Here is a 20,284-nt window from a genome sequence, read left to right as displayed (position 1 = left end):
TTCATTTTTCACTGTCATGCATTGGAGAAAGAAATGGCAACCCACTCCAGTGTTCTTGCCTGGAGAATCCCAGGGACAGGGGAGCCTGGTGGGCTGCCATCTATGGGGTCACACAGAGTCAGACACGACTGAGCGACTTCACTTTCACTTTTCACTTTCATGCATTAGAGAAGGAAATGGCAACCCACTCCAGTGTTCTTGCCTGGAGAATCCCAGGGATGGGGGAGCCTGGTGGGCTGCCGTCTGTGGGGTCACACAGAGTCGGACACGACTCAGCAACTTCACTTTCACTTTTCACTTTCATGCATTAGAGAAGGAAATGGCAACCCACTCCAGTGTTCTTGCCTGGAGAATCCCAGGGACGGGGGAGCCTGGTGGGCTGCCGTCTATGGGGTCGCACAGACTTGGACACGACTTAGCAGCAGCAACAGCAGGGCATACTGAAATATCAGGAAAGCAGTCTATGGAAAGACTCAAGTTATCTGAAGCCTGGGTTGGTTTAGCGGCTCACCCCTTCTGATGGGTCCTATGGGAGCCAATAGGAAATACGTATATAACCGAGCATGCGGAGCTCAGCTGTGTGAGGGGAAGGTTTGGCCGGCGTTCCTTCACTTGCCAGTCATCTGGACCTGGTTTCAGTCATTTTCCCCTCCTATTCATGGATTTCGTGGGGAAGTGTGGTGATGCCTTCTTTTCATGTGTGTTTACGTTTCATTCCTCAGTTAATTGGAAGCACCTTGAGGTCAGAGGTTAGTTCTGCGGCTATGTCTCCTTTGAAAAAATATGGCAGCTTTTGCGACTTTCATATTTTTTCCCCTGATTCCATCTTACAGAGAAGGAAGGATAACTCAGTCGTAATTAAATAACCCAGTGATAGAGTAATTCAGTTTTCACCTCTTTGACCTTCTAACTAATTCCAGTGAAAAGAGCTCTAGGACTCAATAATGGTATCTCTTTAAAGCAACAGAAACGCTGAGGATAACTTTGAAAGCTAATTGGGAGATAGCCTTTCAGGTGTATTTTCAAGTATAGTTGTTGTTTCTCAAATTGGAGGCATATTTGCCTCCAGGAACCAGGGCCCTCACTGAAGGTTTCTACAACTTCAACATCATTGTGGACAGTCTTCCTAGAGGGTCAGTTCACCTGTACATTTGGGGAAGTAATGTTGAATGGTGTTCAATGGATAACAGTTTTTATAATTTTTAGACAAAAGCAGTCTATTAGAGAGTATAATCCATAGCTTGTATGAATTTCAGGGAGACTTCAAGACAGAATGATTTTTTTCCTGCGTTTTGAAAACCTTTCTGGGCATCCCATCACTCCTGTGCAATGGAAACTACGATGTAGAAATGTCTGAGATGCATTCAGGTGCATTAGAAATGAACAGTCTACAAATCCAAATGCTGTTGTAATAAAAGAAAAAGCATAATTTTGAGAAGGGTAACTTCTCATTTTCCCCTTGCTTCTCCATAGTTTTCTTACCAGTCAAGACATCATATTTCAACTCTTGTCTTCTAAACGGAAGCCTCACGGGCTCTCGGTTTTTCTCACTTTATCTTTTTCTTTATCTCTTCTCACTCTTATCTTTTTCCTTCTTGCCTTCTTTGGACATCGATGAAAAGAACTGCGGGCAGAAAAACAATCCGTCCTACAGTGCAGTATGGAAAATTGCACATCTGCCTCCTTAATTTATAGTGTCATATCCAGAGTGATCTGGAGAAGCCTTAGAATTTAATTTTCTTTGAATAAATTGTACAGGATGTTGTGGAATAAGAGAGAGATGTCTGCATTGAGGCTCAGGTGGTCCAGATACTAATCCTAACTTTACTACCAACTCGGTGTGACCTTGGGCAAGTCATCTTCCCCACTTGAACTCTAGAGTTACCTGTAGTCAAATGATTATGTACTAGATGACTTTCTGTCTTCTCCAGCTCGAAAATGCCATTATTCTGTGTTCCTGATGCTGGGAAAGATTGAAGGCAAAAGGAGAAGAGGGCAGCAGAGGGTGAGATGATTGGATGGCATTACCGACTCAACGGCCGTGAGTTTGAGCAAACTCCAGGAGATAGTGAAGGATAGGGAAGCCTGGCATGCTGCTGTCCGTGGGGTCACAAAGAATCGGATATGACTTAGTGACTGAACAGACAAAGAATCCTATGAGAAGTGACTGATCCAGAGGCGTTTGAGAATTGTAAGTTATGTAGATTAGCCACGCTCTTCACCTTGTGTGGATATTGGCGCTCGCTAACACTTGTAGGGATACCAAGTGTATTTGTTCTTTAAATATTTAGTTTCCTTGCCTGTACCATGCTGCATCAAATCCAACTTTAATTGAAATTGTTTCTTCTTCCCTAATAAAAAGGCACATAACTTAGTAAACCCAGGGCTATAAAGGCTTTGAAAACTTTGGAGCGTTCTGTTTCTGAAACCACTTTCGCTGAGGTTTTAATTTGTGCCTGTTCCCCAGCTTTCATCCAACCAGCAAAGTCTGAGCTCTTATCAGTGCCCAGAGGATTTTGTGTAGAAGGTTCTGTCTTTTCCCTTTATTTCTCAGTTTGAGCTATTGTTTTACCCTGGACTCTGCTCCAGACTGTAGAACAGACCATAGCACATACAGTTGGGTAGATTCTGGGCAAGTGGTGTTAGGTGTACACAGTACTTCTAGCAATGCGTTTCTGATGATGTTCTAATGTTTCCCGCTGGATGTTTTGGACAGGTCCTTCTGTGGAACAGGGAAGTATGTCGCGTCTCTGTGCCTCTAAGCCCTCTTTGCATCTTATTTGGCCTCTCATCACAGGCTCTTCCCTTGTTTCAGAAATGAATTATCTTCTCTCTTTGGATGCATCCCATACCCTGTTGCCAGAGTAACCTAAACTTTTCAGCATCAGTAGCATCACTCACCTGTATAAACCTTTAATGACTTTCTCTTAGAATTTCATGTTCTTCACAATCTTACCTAGCCCGACCCACCGTTCAGGTTCATCTCTACCCGTCTCCTCCATGAATCTTCCTGTGCCAGCCATGCTAGATAGATCATCGGCTGTGCTCCAAAACCTCCTGGACGCTCTACTTCATGTCATCACCCTGCACACTGCTTCACTCCTTGGAAAGGCATCCTTGACTTTTCTCTTCCTCCCCCCATCCTTACCCATCTTGCAAGTCCCTTAACTGCTGCCTCCTTCCTGAAGCGCTGGCCAGTGGCCACTGTGCTTCCTTGCCATCTTTCTCCTGTATCAGAAATAACCATCTTTCTTTGTTCTCGTGGTACTCTGTCCCTCTTTGCCTTGAATGGCTCAGACGTTGGTGCAAAGCTGTGAGGAGAGGAGCTGTAACTTCTTCAACTTTGTACTGACCTCAGTGACAAGCAGAGAGGCTTACACATTGTATTTCATAAATGTTTGACACATTGTATTTCATAAATGACTGTTGAGTTAATTACATTGAATGAGGGTAGGTTTAATATAGTATTGCTATAGACTAGCATTTGGACTGGGAGTGTGGGACTAGCGGATGTAAACTGTTATACGTAGGACAGATAAACAACAAGCTCCAACTGTATAGCACAGGGCACTATAGTCGATAGCCTATGGTAAACTATAATGGAAAAGAATATTTAACAAGAATGTCTATATGTGTATAATTGAGTCACTTTGCTGTACAGCAAAGGTTGGCACAAAACTGTAAGTCAACTAAACTGCAATTTTAGAAAAAGAATGTGTCTGTAAAAAACCAGAGCATGCAAAAATCCTTCTTTTCACGGAGCTCATGTTCTCCCTGATGGTAGCCCTTTCCCCGTTGTCCAGATTCTAGGGTGAGCTGGCCCCTCCCTTGAAGCCATTCCTGACTGTGTCAGCCCAGGTTCTTTCTCCCAGATTTGTATAAAAAATTTATTTATCTTAAGTGGAGGCTAATTACTTTACAATATTGTAATGTGTTTTTGCCATACATCACATGAATCAGCCATGGGTGTACATGTGTTCCCTATCCTGAATCCCCCTCCCACCTCCTTCCCCATCCCATCCCTCAGGGTCATCCCAGTGCACCAGCGCTGAGCACCCTGTCTCATGCATTGAACCTGGACTGGCGATCTGTTTCACATATGGTAGTATACATGTTTCAATGCTATTCTCTCAAATCATCCCACCCTCGCCTTCTCCCACAGAGTCCAGATGGAATGGATAAGAAAGCTGTGGTACATGTACACAATGGAATATTACTCAGCTATTAAAAAGAATGCATTTGAATCAGTTCTAATGAGGTGGATGAAACTGGAGCCTATTATACAGAGTGAAGTAAGTCAGAAAGAAAAACACCAGTATAGTATATTAACGCATATATATGGAATTTAGAAAGATGGTAACGATGACCTTATATACGAGACAGCAAAAGAGACACAGATCTCCCAGATTTTCAGAGCCACCTGTTGGCTTCCTGTTCCTCCCTTTGGAACACACTGTTGTATTCTTGGTATTTTTTATATCTTAGCTCTTCGAGTGCACTAGAAGCCTCTTTAGAGTGGAGACCATGTCATCTGTTCATGAAAAAGTTTGTGTACTATGTAAATATTCAGTACATGTGTGCATGCTAAGTCACTTCAGTTGTGTCCGACTCTGTGCGACCTCATGGACTGTAGCCCACCAGGCTCCTCTGTCCATGGGAGTCTTTCTCCCGGCAGGAATACTGGAGTGGGTTGCCATTTCCTTCTCCAGTAAGTGTCTTTATTTGAGAACGTCCGGTGCTCTCTGCTTTATCAAGTACAGTCGCCATAAGACCACGCTCTGCTGTCAGTCGTCAGTGTTTTTGAAGGATCCTGAGTGAGTCAGGGCTGGTGATGCTACTTAAGCCTCTGCTGAGGAACCAGTCACACGTCCAGCGAAGCCTCTGCCCACACCTCATCCACCAAGGACATCACCTATGCGATATTCCATATGATGTTTGTAAATCATTACTGTAACACTGAAGCTGTTATTCAAAGGAGCAAGAGGCAGAGGAGAAGGAGCGCTAATTATGTCTGCAGGCGATACTCGCATTCGTCTCTCCATCAGAGACTGGCACACGAGTGCCTTGACGTCGCATTAGCCTCAACTCTTTGTTTCTGAGTTGAGGTGAATGCATGTCCATCATAAACTCATCTTCTTACTAGTAGGACTACAGAGTGAGCTTGTGGTTGTGGTTTTGGTAGGTCAGTTACACTCCTTTGCATGGCCGTTTGGTAATAGTCTGCGGCTGAGGCTGGAACACACTCCATCAGGGGCTGGAATACTGAGCAGAGGCAACCGCTGCTAAAGGGACCCAGCCCGGAGGCCTCACTCTGCTGGTCTCCTGTGCTGATGAGGTGAGCTGGCTTCCCTTTAAAGGTAAAAATTTAAGGATTTAAAAAAAAATTTGTTTCCAGTGGTTATTTTAATAGTTGAGAGGCAGACTCCAAGGCCTCCTGCCCCAGGTTCAGCTCCAGTCTCTGCACTTAATCAGTTGTGGAAGCTTGAAGAAGGCAATTAATCTTTTTTTTTTTAAATGGTGATTATAGAGACTTCCCTGGTGGTCCAGTGGTTAAGACTCCAAGCTTCCAATGCAAGGGTCATGGGTTTGATCTCTGATTCGGGAACTGAGATTCCACATGCCTCAAGATGAAGCCAAAAAAATTTTTTTTTTAAAGAATGCACTAGAAAATAAAGTTTAAAGAATGGCAATAACAACAATATTTATATTCCCAAAAAAGGGATATATGTATATGTGTGGCTGATTCACTCTGCTGCACAGCAGAAACTAACACAACATTGTAAAGCAACTATTTGCCAATATAAAAGGTGGAAAGTATTATTAAAAAGATTAATAAAGATTCACAATCTAATTTTTTTTTTTAATAACAGTACTTACCTTATTGGGTCCTTGTAAAGTTTGGATGAATATCTATACACGGGCAGAGTAGGCCCACATAGAGATGGAAATATACATGTTTGGTATTAGGAAATCTGAATATATTTTTAGTTGTAATTTTCCGTCCCTTTTCTTTGAATGTCTGTTGTTTTTTTCTTTATGCGTTTATTCAACCTTGTTTGTGTCATAGAGGAAACTTGAGTTTTTAGCTGTGAAGAGGTGGTCCAGTGTCTCAAACTTCTTCCCAAGATGCTCTTAAATGGCCAGAGGTCACAATATCTCAATTTAGATCTTAACTTTTACTCAGTACGTCATCGCCTTCTTAAGTGCAGGGTTTATTTATTAGGCATGGCTTTGAGCCTTATGGGCTTTCCTGGTGACTTAGACAGTAGAGAATCTGCCTGAAATTCGGGAGACCTGGATTTGATCCCTGGGTCAGGAAAATCCCCTGGAGAAGGGAATGGCAACCCACTGCAGTATTCTTGCTTGGAGAATCCCATAGACTGAGGAGCCTTGTGGGCTACAGCCCTTGGGATCACAGAGTCGGACACGACTAAGCGACTAACACAACACTTTTGGACCTTATAATGATCAGACTGTGCCCAAGAGGAATGGGCTGAGTTAGATGGATTTTGGTGGATTTATAACGACCACCAGCAGAACCAAGCTCAGAGACAGTTGAGTAAAGGTGACCTCCTTGGTGGTGGTGGGTTGCAGGCTGAGTCATTGTCACGGATAGAGCCCAGGGCACATGTCCAATGAGGGGAATTAATACCTCCTGGAAGGGAAAATTGCCATCAGACTATTTCTGATGTCTACAGCATCATTGATGAGGTTTTCTTTTCTTTTCTCTTCTTTTTAATTGGATCAATGAGACCTCATTTAATCACAGATAATGTAGAAAAGTTCTCTGGGGGTTGACAGTATGACAATAGCCGAAAGCCTACCACTGTCTCAGACCAAGTGTATATAGAGTCCAGAGTGGGGGAGCTGAGGGTGCCATGGGGAGACACGGCTAAAGTCTACCTGAGTCTTCATACAGTTTTACAGGGAGATTGACATGCCCGAGTGGGAGCAAAGGCAGGAGCCATGAGGGCAGAGAGTTTGCGAGGGATCCGCTGGAAGAAGGAGCTGAAGAAGCTTTGTTTAACCATGTTGGGATCACAAGTACCAGTGGATCCATAAATGTACATAGATTGTGTGTACTTACCTATGGTATCCCAGACGGTGGGCAGTGAGCGAGAAGATGGCTTGGAATGTAGGGATGGGATTATTATTTGTAGCCATTGGATGAGTTGTCAGACAGATTTCTACAATGTTTAGTTTTCCGAGAGCAGGATGGGAACTGCTATGTGGGGTTACAGAACTCAGTTGGTGGGGAAAGCCTTCACCAGAGGATGTGAATGACTTGGATGGGGCCGAGCTCTGTGGAAAGAGGTCCTTGAAGATGGGCTAGGTGATTCCCTGGTGGTCCTGGTTAGGACTCTGCGCTTCCACTGCAGGGGTGTGGTTTCCATCCCTGTTGGGGAACTAAGATCCCGCATGCCATGGAGCCGAGCCAAAAAATAAATAAATAGAAAATTTAAAGACAGGCTAAATCACAGGAGTGAAGAGATGACGTGATGCTCTTGAGGCTTTAGCCTGGTGATCTTTCTAACTCAGAGCTGCGGGATAGTCTTACTGAGAGATGCATGACATTTTTGTACTTCCCAACTCCAGTGCTTCATCCTTATTGTTGGTTAGCTACTGGAGAGGATGGGGGAGAATTTGTGGTGCAGGCATCCTTGGCTACCCAAATCTACTTCCTTTCTTAGTAGGGGATAATTTATCTTTATCAGCATCATTTCTGAGCGGAGCTAGTGAGAGGTGCCTGCCTGGGTATTATTTTGTTTGGAGGAATTAACACATCCTCGTTCACGTCTTTCTTAATTATTCCGTTCCTCTTGGACTCCATTTTTCTCTGGTTTTAACGTGATGGTCAGCGTTCCTCTCCTCCCCTCTCTTCCTCTCCTCCCCCCTCCCACCCTCTTTCCGTCTCCAGCCATCCTTTCTTGTAAATAGAGATGAATCATTCTTCTCCACGGTCCTGTCTAAATGAGTTCCTCCGCGTGTATGTGTGTCTGTGGGTGTGTAAATACAGTGTGCACACGTGCCTGTGCCTGAGGGGCTCGGCGTGGGGCTCATCCGCGCGTGTGGTGCGGTACAGACAGTGCAATGAAAACGATATATTTTGGCACAGATCTGGAAGGGATCGTGTGTGTGTGTGTGTGTGTGTGTGTGTGTGTGTGTGTGTGTACGCGCGCCTTCCGGATCTGAGGCACAGCGATTCTTAAAAGAAAAAAAGCAGAGAGAGCAGCGCTGTAAAAGAAATCGTATGCACTCATCCCACCCCGTGCAATTCCGGTGGCGGTGGGAGCCGAGGGGCTCGGCACGCCGGGATCGAGCTCGTGACACAGTGACCTCATTCCCCACTCCGCCCTCCTGGCGGCGGAAGCCGCGCCGGCTCCCCGGCCGCCTCTGCTGCAAGGCCGCTGGCGCCGCGTCCGGAATGATGCGACCCGGGCTTGCGAGGACTTGCCCGGCAACTGGAATTTATGACAAAAGAGCTCGCTGCAGCTAAACTTTGATCCAGGGTACGGGGTCACACTACCTGTTACACACAGGGGGGAGACACGTCCTTCTCTGCCATGAAAAGCCAGCCTTTAAAAAAAAAAAAAAAAGGACCCCCCCTCCCCCCCCAAAAAAAGAGCGCGCATGTGTCAGGTTCATAATTACGAACTGGTGAGTATACGTTGCCAGATCAGTGTTCCTGTGTGCGTGTTTTCTCCAAGTCCGGAGGCATCTGTCCTTTTTCCTGTTTTGATGATGAAAAGATCTGCATTGGTGCTCACTGCATGGTAGGGGGCCTGGGCCACCCTTGGAGAGGACCATGTGCCCCTGGCGGCCCCCAGCCCCCCGAGGGGGGGCGGCGGGGGGTGCGATCCCAGCCCCAAAGTCTCGGCACCGCACAAACAAAGGAGCCCATACTGACAGTCGGAGGCTGTAGCTTTTCTTGGAGTGATGACTCATTTCGGCTCACAAAGGATTCTGGGCAGGGTAGTGAGGAGTCAGGTTGGCTGATCCACGCCTGTGACTTCACTTTGCAGAGGACAGGCAGCAGAGGAGTGACACTGCAGATTCCCAAGGCACTGCAGTGGGCTGTCGGCTCAGGGGCCCCAGGGGCCAGTGATGGACGGGGTTGGGCATGGGCTGGGATGCCAGCTGTTCTGGGTGAACAGGAGGGGAGAAGGGGAAAGAAGATTATTTTTTTCCCCCTAAAATCATGACTGGTAAAAGTCCATTCACAAAGCCTTTTCAAGGTGCTTTTGGTGCCAAGCTTTTGAACTGAACTTGTGCCAGAATCTCCAGACCTGAATTGTCAGAAGAACTGAGAGTTCTGTAACTTATTTATTTTTTCAAGTAGATGTACTCAGGTAAAGTACCAGATCCCTGTGGGGTCCATGGGCCCTCGGTAGCCCTTTTGAAATGCTCATTTAGAATATTATGGCTGGAAAGTTTACTCTCTCTTCTTATTCCAGATTCTAGGACGTCCGTTTCTGTTACTGGCTCTTTCTTGTGCCTGAATGCTAACCCCTAGCATGCACCAGGCTTTAGCGCCAAAGCTACCTGGGGGATGGAGCCAGTCCAGAAAGGGCCAGGTAGGTCTCCCCTCGTTTTCTTTCAAGAGTGGTTGTGTGCAAAGAAATATGGTCAAATGTCTGCAGCCCCTTGGATAAGGGTGTCCTGTCCCCTGAAATGTGATCTTGCTGTGATAATCCCTCTGCAGTCTCAGTCTTAGGCAGGAGAGGTGCCCCGTGGAGGTGACTGCGAGATGCCACCTCCGTAGCCTGATGCATCTCAGCCCCACATCAGAAACCAGAGTCAACTGTAGGATATGTGAATAGGAAATAATTAAACAGGTCCACATTTCCATCAGCTGTAATATATCTCTTTCATCCCCTCTGATGGAGGCATTCCAGTAAACATTATTTACAAACGTTTTCTTCTCGATGTCATCCCTAAATAACGTTCGTGTGTTATTTGGCCTGTTAACCTATATGCGATGCACTGAAGTCCCAGAAAGCCTGATTTATATGTGCAGGGGCTGTTTCCAGCACTAACATCAGACAGAGGTTGCTATTAACTGCTCAGGAAGTAAGCATATCTCATCATCATCTATTTTAGGATCCAGGTGATTAGAAAGAAAACAGGGCTGTTTTCTTACAACATCCATGGACTTTTCACACAAAAGCTCTTTTTAAAACAACAACAACAACAACAAATGGTGAGACTATAAAATTTGGTTCTCAAAGGTACATTACATGCTCCAAAGTGAAACTTGGCAAATCTGGAAGCATGGTTTTACCATCTCATCAAATTGATGGTTTTAGCACTTTCTAGTAAAAAATATTTCTGAGAGTCGTAAGTGCAATTTGTGATAATAACTAGAACATTTCAAAATAGTACAAACCCTACCTTGGGCAGGCCCCTTGAACTCTCTTTGCTCTCATATCCACCCCCATAGTTCACCCTTTCACTGAAGGAAAGAACGCTTGTTTCCTTTCTTCATTGTGAAGTTGTGTCTTCCATGTGACTAATACTTAGCATCTTCAAAGCAAAGTTGAGGATGTTGAGTCAGTTTCAAAGGATGTTTGGTCACGTCATACCATATTGAGAATATAATGTCCCCACACCCATCAATTCTGCTCATCCTTAAAGACCTTATTCAAAATCTGCCTCCCACAGAAGGGTTTCTCTGATTGTAGGAGGTCATTTCTTAGTCCTATTATAGAATTAACTTCTCTAGATAGATAGATGTAATTAGACCAGATTCCTATTAAAGGAGTTAATCTGCTAGCCATTCAAGTATTTTATTCTTATATCTCTTCTGAGGATGTTTGAAACAGTAATTTGAACATATTATAATTGCTTGTATTTTTACACATTTATATCATGTTTCCCCATATAAATTGTAAGCCCACTGAAGGCAAAGATGAAGAGTTGTGCCTTCCTCTACAATTCATTTCTCTAGTGGTTGCCCTCACATGGAAAGCGGGCAGTAAGTAGTTGATGAAGAACAGAGATGGTTCAAAAAGCATTAATTTGTCATAGAGGGTGAGAATGCTGTTTGTGCATTTTAATAGTCTTCTTTGGGATGGGTTAATGCTGAGGTAGACCTCAGGAGTTAAATGTAACTCTAGAAATGATGATTGTTCTTACTTTGAGGTATGTTTACAGACAGCAGCTTACACTGCCGGTAAAGGATTGTTGTTGTTAAGACCAGATGTGAAGGTGAGTCCCTTAAATATGGACACTGGTTATGATTTACTTGAATAGGAAGATTAATATTCTTGGACAAACTGTTCTTAAGTAGGGAGTAAGCTTCCACGGTGGCTCAGATGATAAAGAATCTGCCTGCAATGCAGGAGACCTGTGTTGGATCCCTGGGTTGGGAAGATCCCCTGGAGAAGGAAATGACAACCCACTCCAGTGTTCTTGTGTGGAGAATTCCATGGGCAGAGGAGCCTGGCAGGCTAAGGTCCATGGGGTTGCAAAGACTTCTGATGTTTTGTATGGCAGTCACTTTTTTGAATTCTATAGGATGTTTTCCTTAGAGGAAATGATCATGGTGACTCTTTGCATCCCAGGTTCCATTAGAAATTATTTAACTCCTAGCATCACTGATCTTTAGCACATAAGGGTACTGAAGTGCTGAGTTTCCTTTCCCTTTCTTAGGTAAAAGATCGGCCCAGCCAAAAAATCTTAAAATAGGCCAACTTTCTCTATATCCCTGTGACTCTGTCCAAACAATTTCCCGTCTTTTAGTGTTTTTCTATTTCCAAAATCCCTGTGTAATGCATATTTCCCAATCCTTTCCAGCCCAATAATACATCCTAAATGCTATATGTTATAATAGGTTATATCTTAACTTTTCTACCTCCCAGGCAAAATATTCCATTCACTCAGTGCCCATGCTCATAGGCAAGAATCAAGAGGTGAGCAATCTAATCAATCTAATTCACGCCAGAGTGAGAACGACTACTGCCCTCTCTGTTTCCCACTGATGCCTTAGATTATTTCTTAAAAGCTTTTTTTAAAGGATCAAATTATTTTTTATTAGTAGAAATTCAAACATCATAAAAGAGTAAATGGAATAAATTTAGGTAGGCTTGGGGATGGTCATTTTAATACTAACTGCTGCTAAGTCACTTCAGTCTTGTCCGACTCTATGCCACCCCATAGACGGCAGCCCACCAAGGCTCTCCTGTCCCTGGGATCCTCCAGGCAAGAACACTGGAGTGGGTTGCCATTTCCTTCTCCAATAATACTAACTACTTACTTATTAAATATCTGTTATGTCTCAAGGACCATGTCAGCACTCAGCATCCATTATCTCATTTAATCCCTTCCATAACTCTATGAGGTGAGCATCATAGTGTATACCTTAGGGAAAAAGACAATGAGACTCAAAAAAAAAAAATGAATTAATTTGCTCCAAATGACACAGCTAATGAGGAACAGAACTGGGCTCTGAACTTAAAGTTTTGGCTAACAAAGTCTGTGGCCTCTACCACTGTCTTGTAATGCCATACTTTTGAAAAAAAAGTTACTTCTGGTACAGTGTGTTGGGAGTTTCCTCTGTGTGTGTGCATGTGTGTCTGGCTTTTTGTATCTCTCGTCCCTCTGTACCTGTCTATAGTTCTTTCAATAACAGTTGGAAGGGGTGGTAGATGTACAGTCCTTGGGGAGCTGGTTGCAGTCGTTCTGTATGATTTGATTTTAATTTGGGAATTATCAACATATATTTTTGAACTGTATTTAATTGTTCTATTATGATTGTATTTTATAGAAGTTGGTCACAGTGTAGTTAGGACCTAAACAGATTAAGCAAAGACTGCAAAGGTTGAGAATTAGCTATGGTGATTCTAACTTAGGAAGAATGAAAGAGAGTGACTCTGGAAATTTTAGATTGATTCATATTGAACTATAGTTGAGAAATAGCATCCATGGATTTTGGAGCATCTGCTATGTCTCTGTTGTCAGGCTAGGTTCCCATACGGAATGGAGACGGAAGAGAAGTAGCTTAAAATAGAAATTTAGATGCTGTCCTATGTGATGTGCTTATAACGAAGAAAAGGAAAACACATATTACACAGGACTCTGGTTAGCCAAGTTCCTTACAGAGTTGGGGCTTTCCTGGTAGCTCAGTTGGTAAAGAATCTGCCTGCAATGCAGGAAACCCAGGTTTGATTCCTGGGTTGGGAAGATCCGCTGGAAAAGGGATAGGCTACCCACTCCAGTATTCCTGGGCTTCCCTTGTGGCTCAGCTGGTAAAGAATCCACCTGCAATGCGAGAGACCTGGGTTCAATCCCTGGGTTGGGAAGATCCCCTGGAGAAGGGAAAGGCTACCCACTACATTATTCTGGCCTGGAGAATTCTGCGGGCTTTATAGTCCATGGGGTCACAAAGAGTCGGACACAACTGAGCGACTTTCACTTACAGAATTGCATGACATCTGAGAGCTCTTATTACCTGTGGTCATCTAGGACTGGTATTTCACTGTGATTTTATTGCTGGAGGTAAACGGCCTTAACTTAGCTCTGCATGAGGGACTGGAGAGCGAGGAGACTGCTGATGGAAAACATCTCAGTGGTTTGTTGTTGTTTAGTTGCTAAGTCGTGTCCAACTCTTTGCCACCCTGGGAACTGTAACCCTCCAGGCTCCTCTGTCCGTGGGATTTCCCAGGCAAAAATGCTGGAGTGGGTTGCCATTTCCTTGCCCGATCTCAGTGGCTAGCAGGGTCTTACCTTGCCTCATCTATATATGTAGTACCTATTTGCTTGACAGCATTTGAGTGCCTGACGTGTCAATAGGTTTATTCTGTAGTGCCTAAATATACACACCACTTGCGTTATGATGTGGAGACTTCTTAGCAAAGCTTTGTGAATTGCAGAAACAGATGAATTGGCCCAGTGGCTCTTATTTCCATCCTGCCTTTTCAGCTCACAATCTGTTGCACTAGTGGCATGGTCTAGACGTGTTCGATCTTTGTGGTCAGAGATGTCAGTCATCATCCTTGCTGATGGTGAAGACAGCTCCTGAGCCACGGAGCTCTCACTTCTCCCTACCCATCGATTGTCTTCCCTATCTGATTCTCCACCCTTTGTGGTTTGTCCATCTCTGCTTATCCTCAGACAGTTTATTTATTTATTTTTATCAATAGTCCAATCTCAGTAATGAGAGTGTTAGCTAATATGACTAATGAAAGCTTGTAGCTTGGGGAAGATAACAGGTTTCTTCTGCAAACCAGTGAAGCAATTGATTTGTCATTAGACCTACCTAGTGCATCTCTGCATTAGATGGACTGCTAAATAGGTGATAACGGTGGACACTAACCCATTTGTATTTGTGCACATGTGCTGTCTGCCACTGTGACCACTCTTATGTAACTCTCATTAGAAGTTTCTTCAGAGAAGGCAATGGCATCCCACTCCAGTACTCTTGCCTGGAAAATCCCATGGATGGAGGAGCCTGGTGGGCTGCAGTCCATGGGGTTGCTACAAGTCGGACTTGACTGAGCGACTTCACTTTCACTTTTCACTTTCATGCATTGGAGAAGGAAATGGCAGCCCACTCCAGTGTTCTTGCCTGGAGAATCCCAGGGACGGGGGAGCCTGGTGGGCTGCCGTCTGTGGGGTCGCACAGAGTCGAACACAACTGAAGCGACTTAGCAGCAGCAGCAGCAGCAGCAGCAGCTTCTTAGTAAGTCATAGCTGATCGACACCATTAACTGTAGTAATATTAACGAGACCTTCTTACTTACATTCTCTTTTGAATTAAAACAAGTTATTCAAGTAATAGCTGAGGAGTTAGACCTTTTTTACGAGAACGCCATCAAGACTTGAAATAAAGTACCAGGGAGCTTTCGAAAGAATTTAGAGAGTTTCTAAATATTAAAAAAAAAATTTTATTGTCAGTGCCATTGATGATTGCAATTGAGATTCAACATTAAATTTCTGAGATCAGTGGCATTAAGCCAGACATGCAGTAAAACTGGTAAAAGAGCCTTTTTCAGTGCCAGTTTCCTTTTAAATTTCCGATACAGACATTTGAAAGTCAAGTACTGTAATTTGATTTCTAGGGAAAGCTGCTTAAAATGAAGCATCATGTAAGTTGATGATGCTTATGTGTTCTGCCCTGCTGAAAGGGTATTTCTGTCTGCAGGAGGGTATATAGGAAGGGGCTGTGTGTATGTTTTTTTAGAATGGCTTTAAAAAAAAAAGAACCATCTGTTAAAAGACCCAAAAACAACATATATACATAAAATCAGGGTTAATAAATTAAACTTAATTGTAAAACACCAAGATTTGTGTGATGTTCTGCTTCTGAGAAGCTGTTCACTTAACCTCAGAGAGCTTATGATTTCCTCAGGCCCAAGGGTATGGAAGATAAACCTTGGCAACATTCTTCGTCCTCTGAACAGCTTGTTAAAGGAAAAGACTTGTATTATCGCTGTACCCACCATACATTTTACAGGCATGTTTGACTGTTTTTATGAGTCATGGTATCTACTGCGTGTGGTAATTTTACTGGCATCTATAATTTTAACTTTAGTGTTAATGTTGGCAGTCCAGAGAACAAAAAACAGGCACCCTTTGGGTCTAAGGAGCACGACTTTGAATTAGGAAAGAGTAAATTCTGAAGTCTTTATTACAAGGGAAAAATTCAGAGCTAATCTATTTTTCTGTCATTTTTAAAAATTAAATCCTACTTTTTCAGGTTGCATGGGCATTAAAATCGTTTTCTCCGGCAAGATGGAAATAGAGGTAGCCAGCAGTATTATGCTTTTATGCCAGAATTCTGCTGCCTTGATGGAGAATCAAAGAATTTGAGTCTGAAGGAATCTTTGAAACAGTGTCATCCAAACCCTCATCTTACAGAGAGGAAACAGACACAGAGTGGATAATTGCATTTTGTTAAAAGAGCCTAGGCCCTTAACAGTACCTCCTGAATGCCTTTTTTATTGGCAATTTCCCAATGATAAATTAGTACAGTTTCAGAACTACATTTATAAGGAGGTTGCTTTGTTTCATGAACTTCGTTAGGGTCAAAGGTAACTTTTGAATCCTAAGTACAGAATGAATTGACATTTACAATAGAAAACAGCATTTAAAAATAAACAGGAAAACAGCATAATTCCAAGGGAATGCTAGTATTTGGTGGGGGGAGATTATTTAAAGAAGGCTAAGATAGAAGATGAACTTCAGGGTACTTGCAAGGTTGTAGTTCATTGTGATGTGATCCACCTGGAAAAATTATGGCTTTCCTTTTCATGTACAGTTGTGTGAATATGGGTTCTTTAAGATGAAAGGAAATAGATATATGTTTGCTTTTCTGGTAGGTATCTTTTGGAAAGCTGTGGGTGTCATCTGGAAAGGGACAAATGTAAGTTGCCATGGAAGTCATGCCTTCTTAGCTGCATCCCCACCATATGCAAAGGTTGTGGAGCCCAGAGAACCTCAATTAGCAACTTGGGGGAAAGTGGCATTCATAGAAAACTGAGCTTTATTATAGTTCTTTTTTTTCCCTACAAAAAGAACCAAGATAGGAATAATTTTGGAACTCGAGTGCCCAGAGGTTTGGGGTATCTAAGAGGCACACTCAAATAGATTTCTTGAAAGGATGAATTATGTGAGAGAGGATTTTTAAAAATAATTCCAGCTAAAGTAACTGTCCTGAAGTTGGAAGGGAGAATAGATAGAGTTAAATAGTAAAAATGCACGTGCATTTGTCCTTATATTTCTGAGGTAAAAGTCACCAGCTGTAAAAGATGAAAGAGGAAGTTGGCATATGGGTGATTTCTGCCTGTTGTCCCAGACCCTCCTTGTCAATTTCTCAGTGATGGTAATGGTCACCAGTTTGTTCCCCACAGTTGCACCAGAGTTGATTTTCTAACACAAACATGTCATGTATAGATAATTCCTCTGTATAAATATCAGAGTTCCCATCAGCATCAGGGGTAAAGTCTCAGCCTTCTGGTCACCCAGGATCTGGCTCCTACGGTTCTCTCCATCTCAACCCCCAGCCTGCTCCAGCTGTGCCAGAGGACACCCCTAGCTCCCCAGCTCAGCCTTGCGCATGCTCACTCCCGCTTCTAGTCCAGCTGCTCCATCCTTCCCTCCTCCCATCACCATGGATACGTTTATCTCCGCCCTCATGCTTCTCTGCTGACCTTACATGAAAGCAGTGGCCACATATTCACGGAGATATTTGAAATCGAATGTGAAATGTTTTTAAAATCGAAGACGTGTACTTAGAATTGTAATATTGCCACGCCTTCTCACATTTTAAATTCATTTCACAGAAGTTTGCTCAACGCTTACTCAGTCCAAGGCACTGTGCTTGGCTTGATCTGAACAATCCTGGATTTGACAAATGTCCCCTGAGGACAGTACTTAAATGGATGTTTGTAAGAAAATAAAGCTGAAATAAAACCTATTTATCCCCGCTTTCTAGAACAATAGCACAGCGTTATAGCAGTTTAGAAAGAATTGGCTAGCCCACAAAGTAGCTGTGAACTTTTACAGGAATTGTCTGTATGAATATGTTCAGAACTAATTCTGGCAGTAGAAAAATCCATCCTATAAATTAGACAAATAACAATTCATCCTTTATGCAAAATGTGGTTGTTTCTGTAGATTATGGTGACCAGTAACATTATAGCAGTATTTATATTCCCTTGTTTTCTTCTTTGACCATAAATGTGGTCCACCTATTGGAAGAATTTTCTAGTAGCATGTTTTAAGAGTGACTAGTTGGCTCCTTAAGTAGGTTTGACCTAAGAGCCAAAGAAAATCATGGTAACCTTGAATAATGTATTATGTTGTGTTGATCGACACCTATAATTCCTTTTATTCCCTAAGTGCATGTCTTAATCCTCACATAATATATAGTTATTTTTTCTGTGGTAACTGCTGTGTTTTGGGGGAGAAATTAACAGGGAGAATCTTAGAAATTACATGGTTAAGTACATTTAGTCTCTCATTAAATTTTGTGTTTGTTTTGCAAATTATTCAACCCTTTAAGTACCCTGAGCATTTCTTCAAATTTTGTTATAAATGGAAATTCATTCATTCAGCACACATGTCCTGGGTGTCTAGTGTGGTCTCTGCTTTATTCTAGGCACCGAAATCAGCACACATGTCCTGGGTGTCTAGTGTGGTCTCTGCTTTATTCTAGGCACCGAAAGCATAGTGGGAATGTGGGGTTCACCTTTTCTTCTGCCACGGAGCTTGTGTTCTAGTGGGTGAGACAGACAGTAAACCAGTACACAAAAGCACACATGCACGCAGTCAGAGAGTGAAGACAGGGGCTTGGTAAGGCCCTGGTACCAATTCCTCTGTGTGTGTGTGTGTGTGTGTGTGTGTGTGTGTGTGTGTGTGTTGAGGGTGGGACTTCCACTCTACCAGCAAGTCTGCGACACCAGCTGAGTATCCTACAATTCACCGCAATTCCAACACCATCTGTCTGAACGCATCAGATCCCACGGGTTCAGGCCTTGGTCCACAGACTGCCCTCACCCCAGCCCACCCCAAGCCTGACTTCAGATGCCAGTGACAAGTCCAGATTGTGGCTGTGCTTCTGAAAGACCAGGCAGTGGATTGGAGGCGTCCATGACCCCCTCCTTGGGTTCAGTTACTTTTCTGGAGCAGCCTACGGGGAGAAACCTTTCAGTTACTAGAGTAAGTAATAGTTTAAAATAAGAAGATTGTAAAAGAATGCACTTCAGGAAGAGCCAGATGGGAGAGACGCACAGTGCAGGGTGTAAAGAAAGGACATGGAGCTCCATGCCCTCCCCAGGTTCACCCCCGCCCCAATTGCCACATGCTCAGCAATCTTAGAAGCTCTCTGAACCCCATCCTTTGGGTTTTCACGGAGGCTTCGTAACATAAGCATGCTTGATTAAGTCATTGGCCACTGGGGATTGATTCAACCTTTAGCGCTTGTCTCCTCCCTGGAGGTTGGGGGCTGGGCTGAGAGTTCCAGCCCTCTAACCACGCGGTTGGGCTTTCAGGTGGCGCTAGTGGTAAAGAACCCACCTGCCAATGCAAGAGACATAAAGAGACGTGGGTTCAATCCCTGGGTTGGGAAGAGCCCCTGGAGAAGGGAATGGCAACCCACTCCGGTATTCTTGCCTGGAGAATCCCATGGACCAAGGAGACTGGCGGGCTATACTCCATAAGGTTGCAAAGAATCGGACATGACTGAAGCGACTTAGCATGCACATACAACCACGTGGTTGGTTCTCCAACAAAGATACCTTGGTCTGTCTCATCACTTAGGAAATGGCACGGGTTTTAGGAGCTGTGTGCCAGACTTGAGGACAAAGACCAAACATGCATTTCTTATTATAAACCGCAGTATCAGGTAACATGAGAGGGAGTGTGCTGTGGTTTTAGGATAGCATTAGATCTGGTGCCCTGTGCAGGGCTCCTCAAGGAGGCCCCGTTTAAAAGGAGACCCAGAGAAGGAAAAGCAGCCCGTCTGGATAGAAGTGCCAGGAGCCCCCCAGATGGGGGCTCAACAAAGACAGAGGCTGTGAATGGGGGAAAGGTGGGTGAGTTCAAAGAACAACAGCGGTGGTGAGCCCTTTGCAAGGTGGAGGTGGGAAGGGCTGGGGGGTCCTCACAGCGGTGGGTGGACAGGCTCAGGCCAGTGTAGACCTGGCAGGAGTCCCCACCTCCTAGGTGCAGCAGGCAGTGGAGAATTTCAGGCAGGGACGCAGCATGTTTTTGGTTTTTCTAAGAACTGTCTGCTCTGCAAAGATTGGAGTGTGCGGTAGGAGGGAGGACTAGGAATCATCAAGCTATTGTGATGGACCAGGTGAGGGGGCACAGAGGCCTGGGGTAGGGGTCACACTGGAGATGGATTGGAGAGAGGAGAAACACGTGGGCACAGTGGATATAGGATGGCTGATGGGGCTGGGGGTGGGACCGGAGTGGGACATGCTTTATCTTCAGTTCAGTTCAGTCACTCAGTCGTGTCCTACTCTTTGCAACCCCATGAATCGCAGCATGCTAGGCCTCCCTGTCCATCACCAACTCCCGGAGTTCACTCAAATTCATGTCCATCGAGTTGGTGATGCCATCCAGCCATCTCATCCTCTGTCGTCCCCTTCTCCTCTTGCCCCCAATCCCTCCCAGCATCAGAGTCTTTTCCACTGAGTCAACTCTTCGCATGAGGTGGCCAAAGTACTGGAGTTTCAGCTTTAGCATCATTCCTTCCAAAGAAATCCCAGGGCTGATCTCCTTTAGGATGGACTGGTTGGACCTCCTTGCAGTCCAAGGGACTCTCAATTCAGAGTCT

At 44.1% G+C, this 20,284-nt stretch overlaps 1 protein-coding gene across 7 annotated transcripts in view; it reads left to right on the top strand.

The window, feature by feature from the left end:
* The window catches only part of STOX2 (storkhead box 2), a 197,875-nt gene that overhangs the window by 151,552 nt on the left and 26,039 nt on the right, over positions 1–20,284 (top strand). The window contains exon 1 of one of the 7 annotated variants that reach the window (XM_025280278.2): positions 4,336–9,575. The exons of the other annotated variants lie outside the window; for them this stretch is intronic. Within the exon in view, the coding sequence (XP_025136063.2) occupies positions 9,551–9,575 (25 nt within the window). The 5' untranslated portion in view covers positions 4,336–9,550. Of the gene's footprint in view, positions 1–4,335; positions 9,576–20,284 lie in introns of those variants that run through there. 7 annotated transcript variants of the gene reach the window in all.

This window comes from Bubalus bubalis, chromosome 1 (assembly GCF_019923935.1).
Source record: "Bubalus bubalis isolate 160015118507 breed Murrah chromosome 1, NDDB_SH_1, whole genome shotgun sequence".
In the NCBI taxonomy this organism is placed as follows: domain Eukaryota; kingdom Metazoa; phylum Chordata; class Mammalia; order Artiodactyla; family Bovidae; genus Bubalus; species Bubalus bubalis.
The sequence above is the reverse complement of the archived record's forward strand: the minus strand, read 5'-3'. Positions and strand labels throughout refer to the sequence as shown.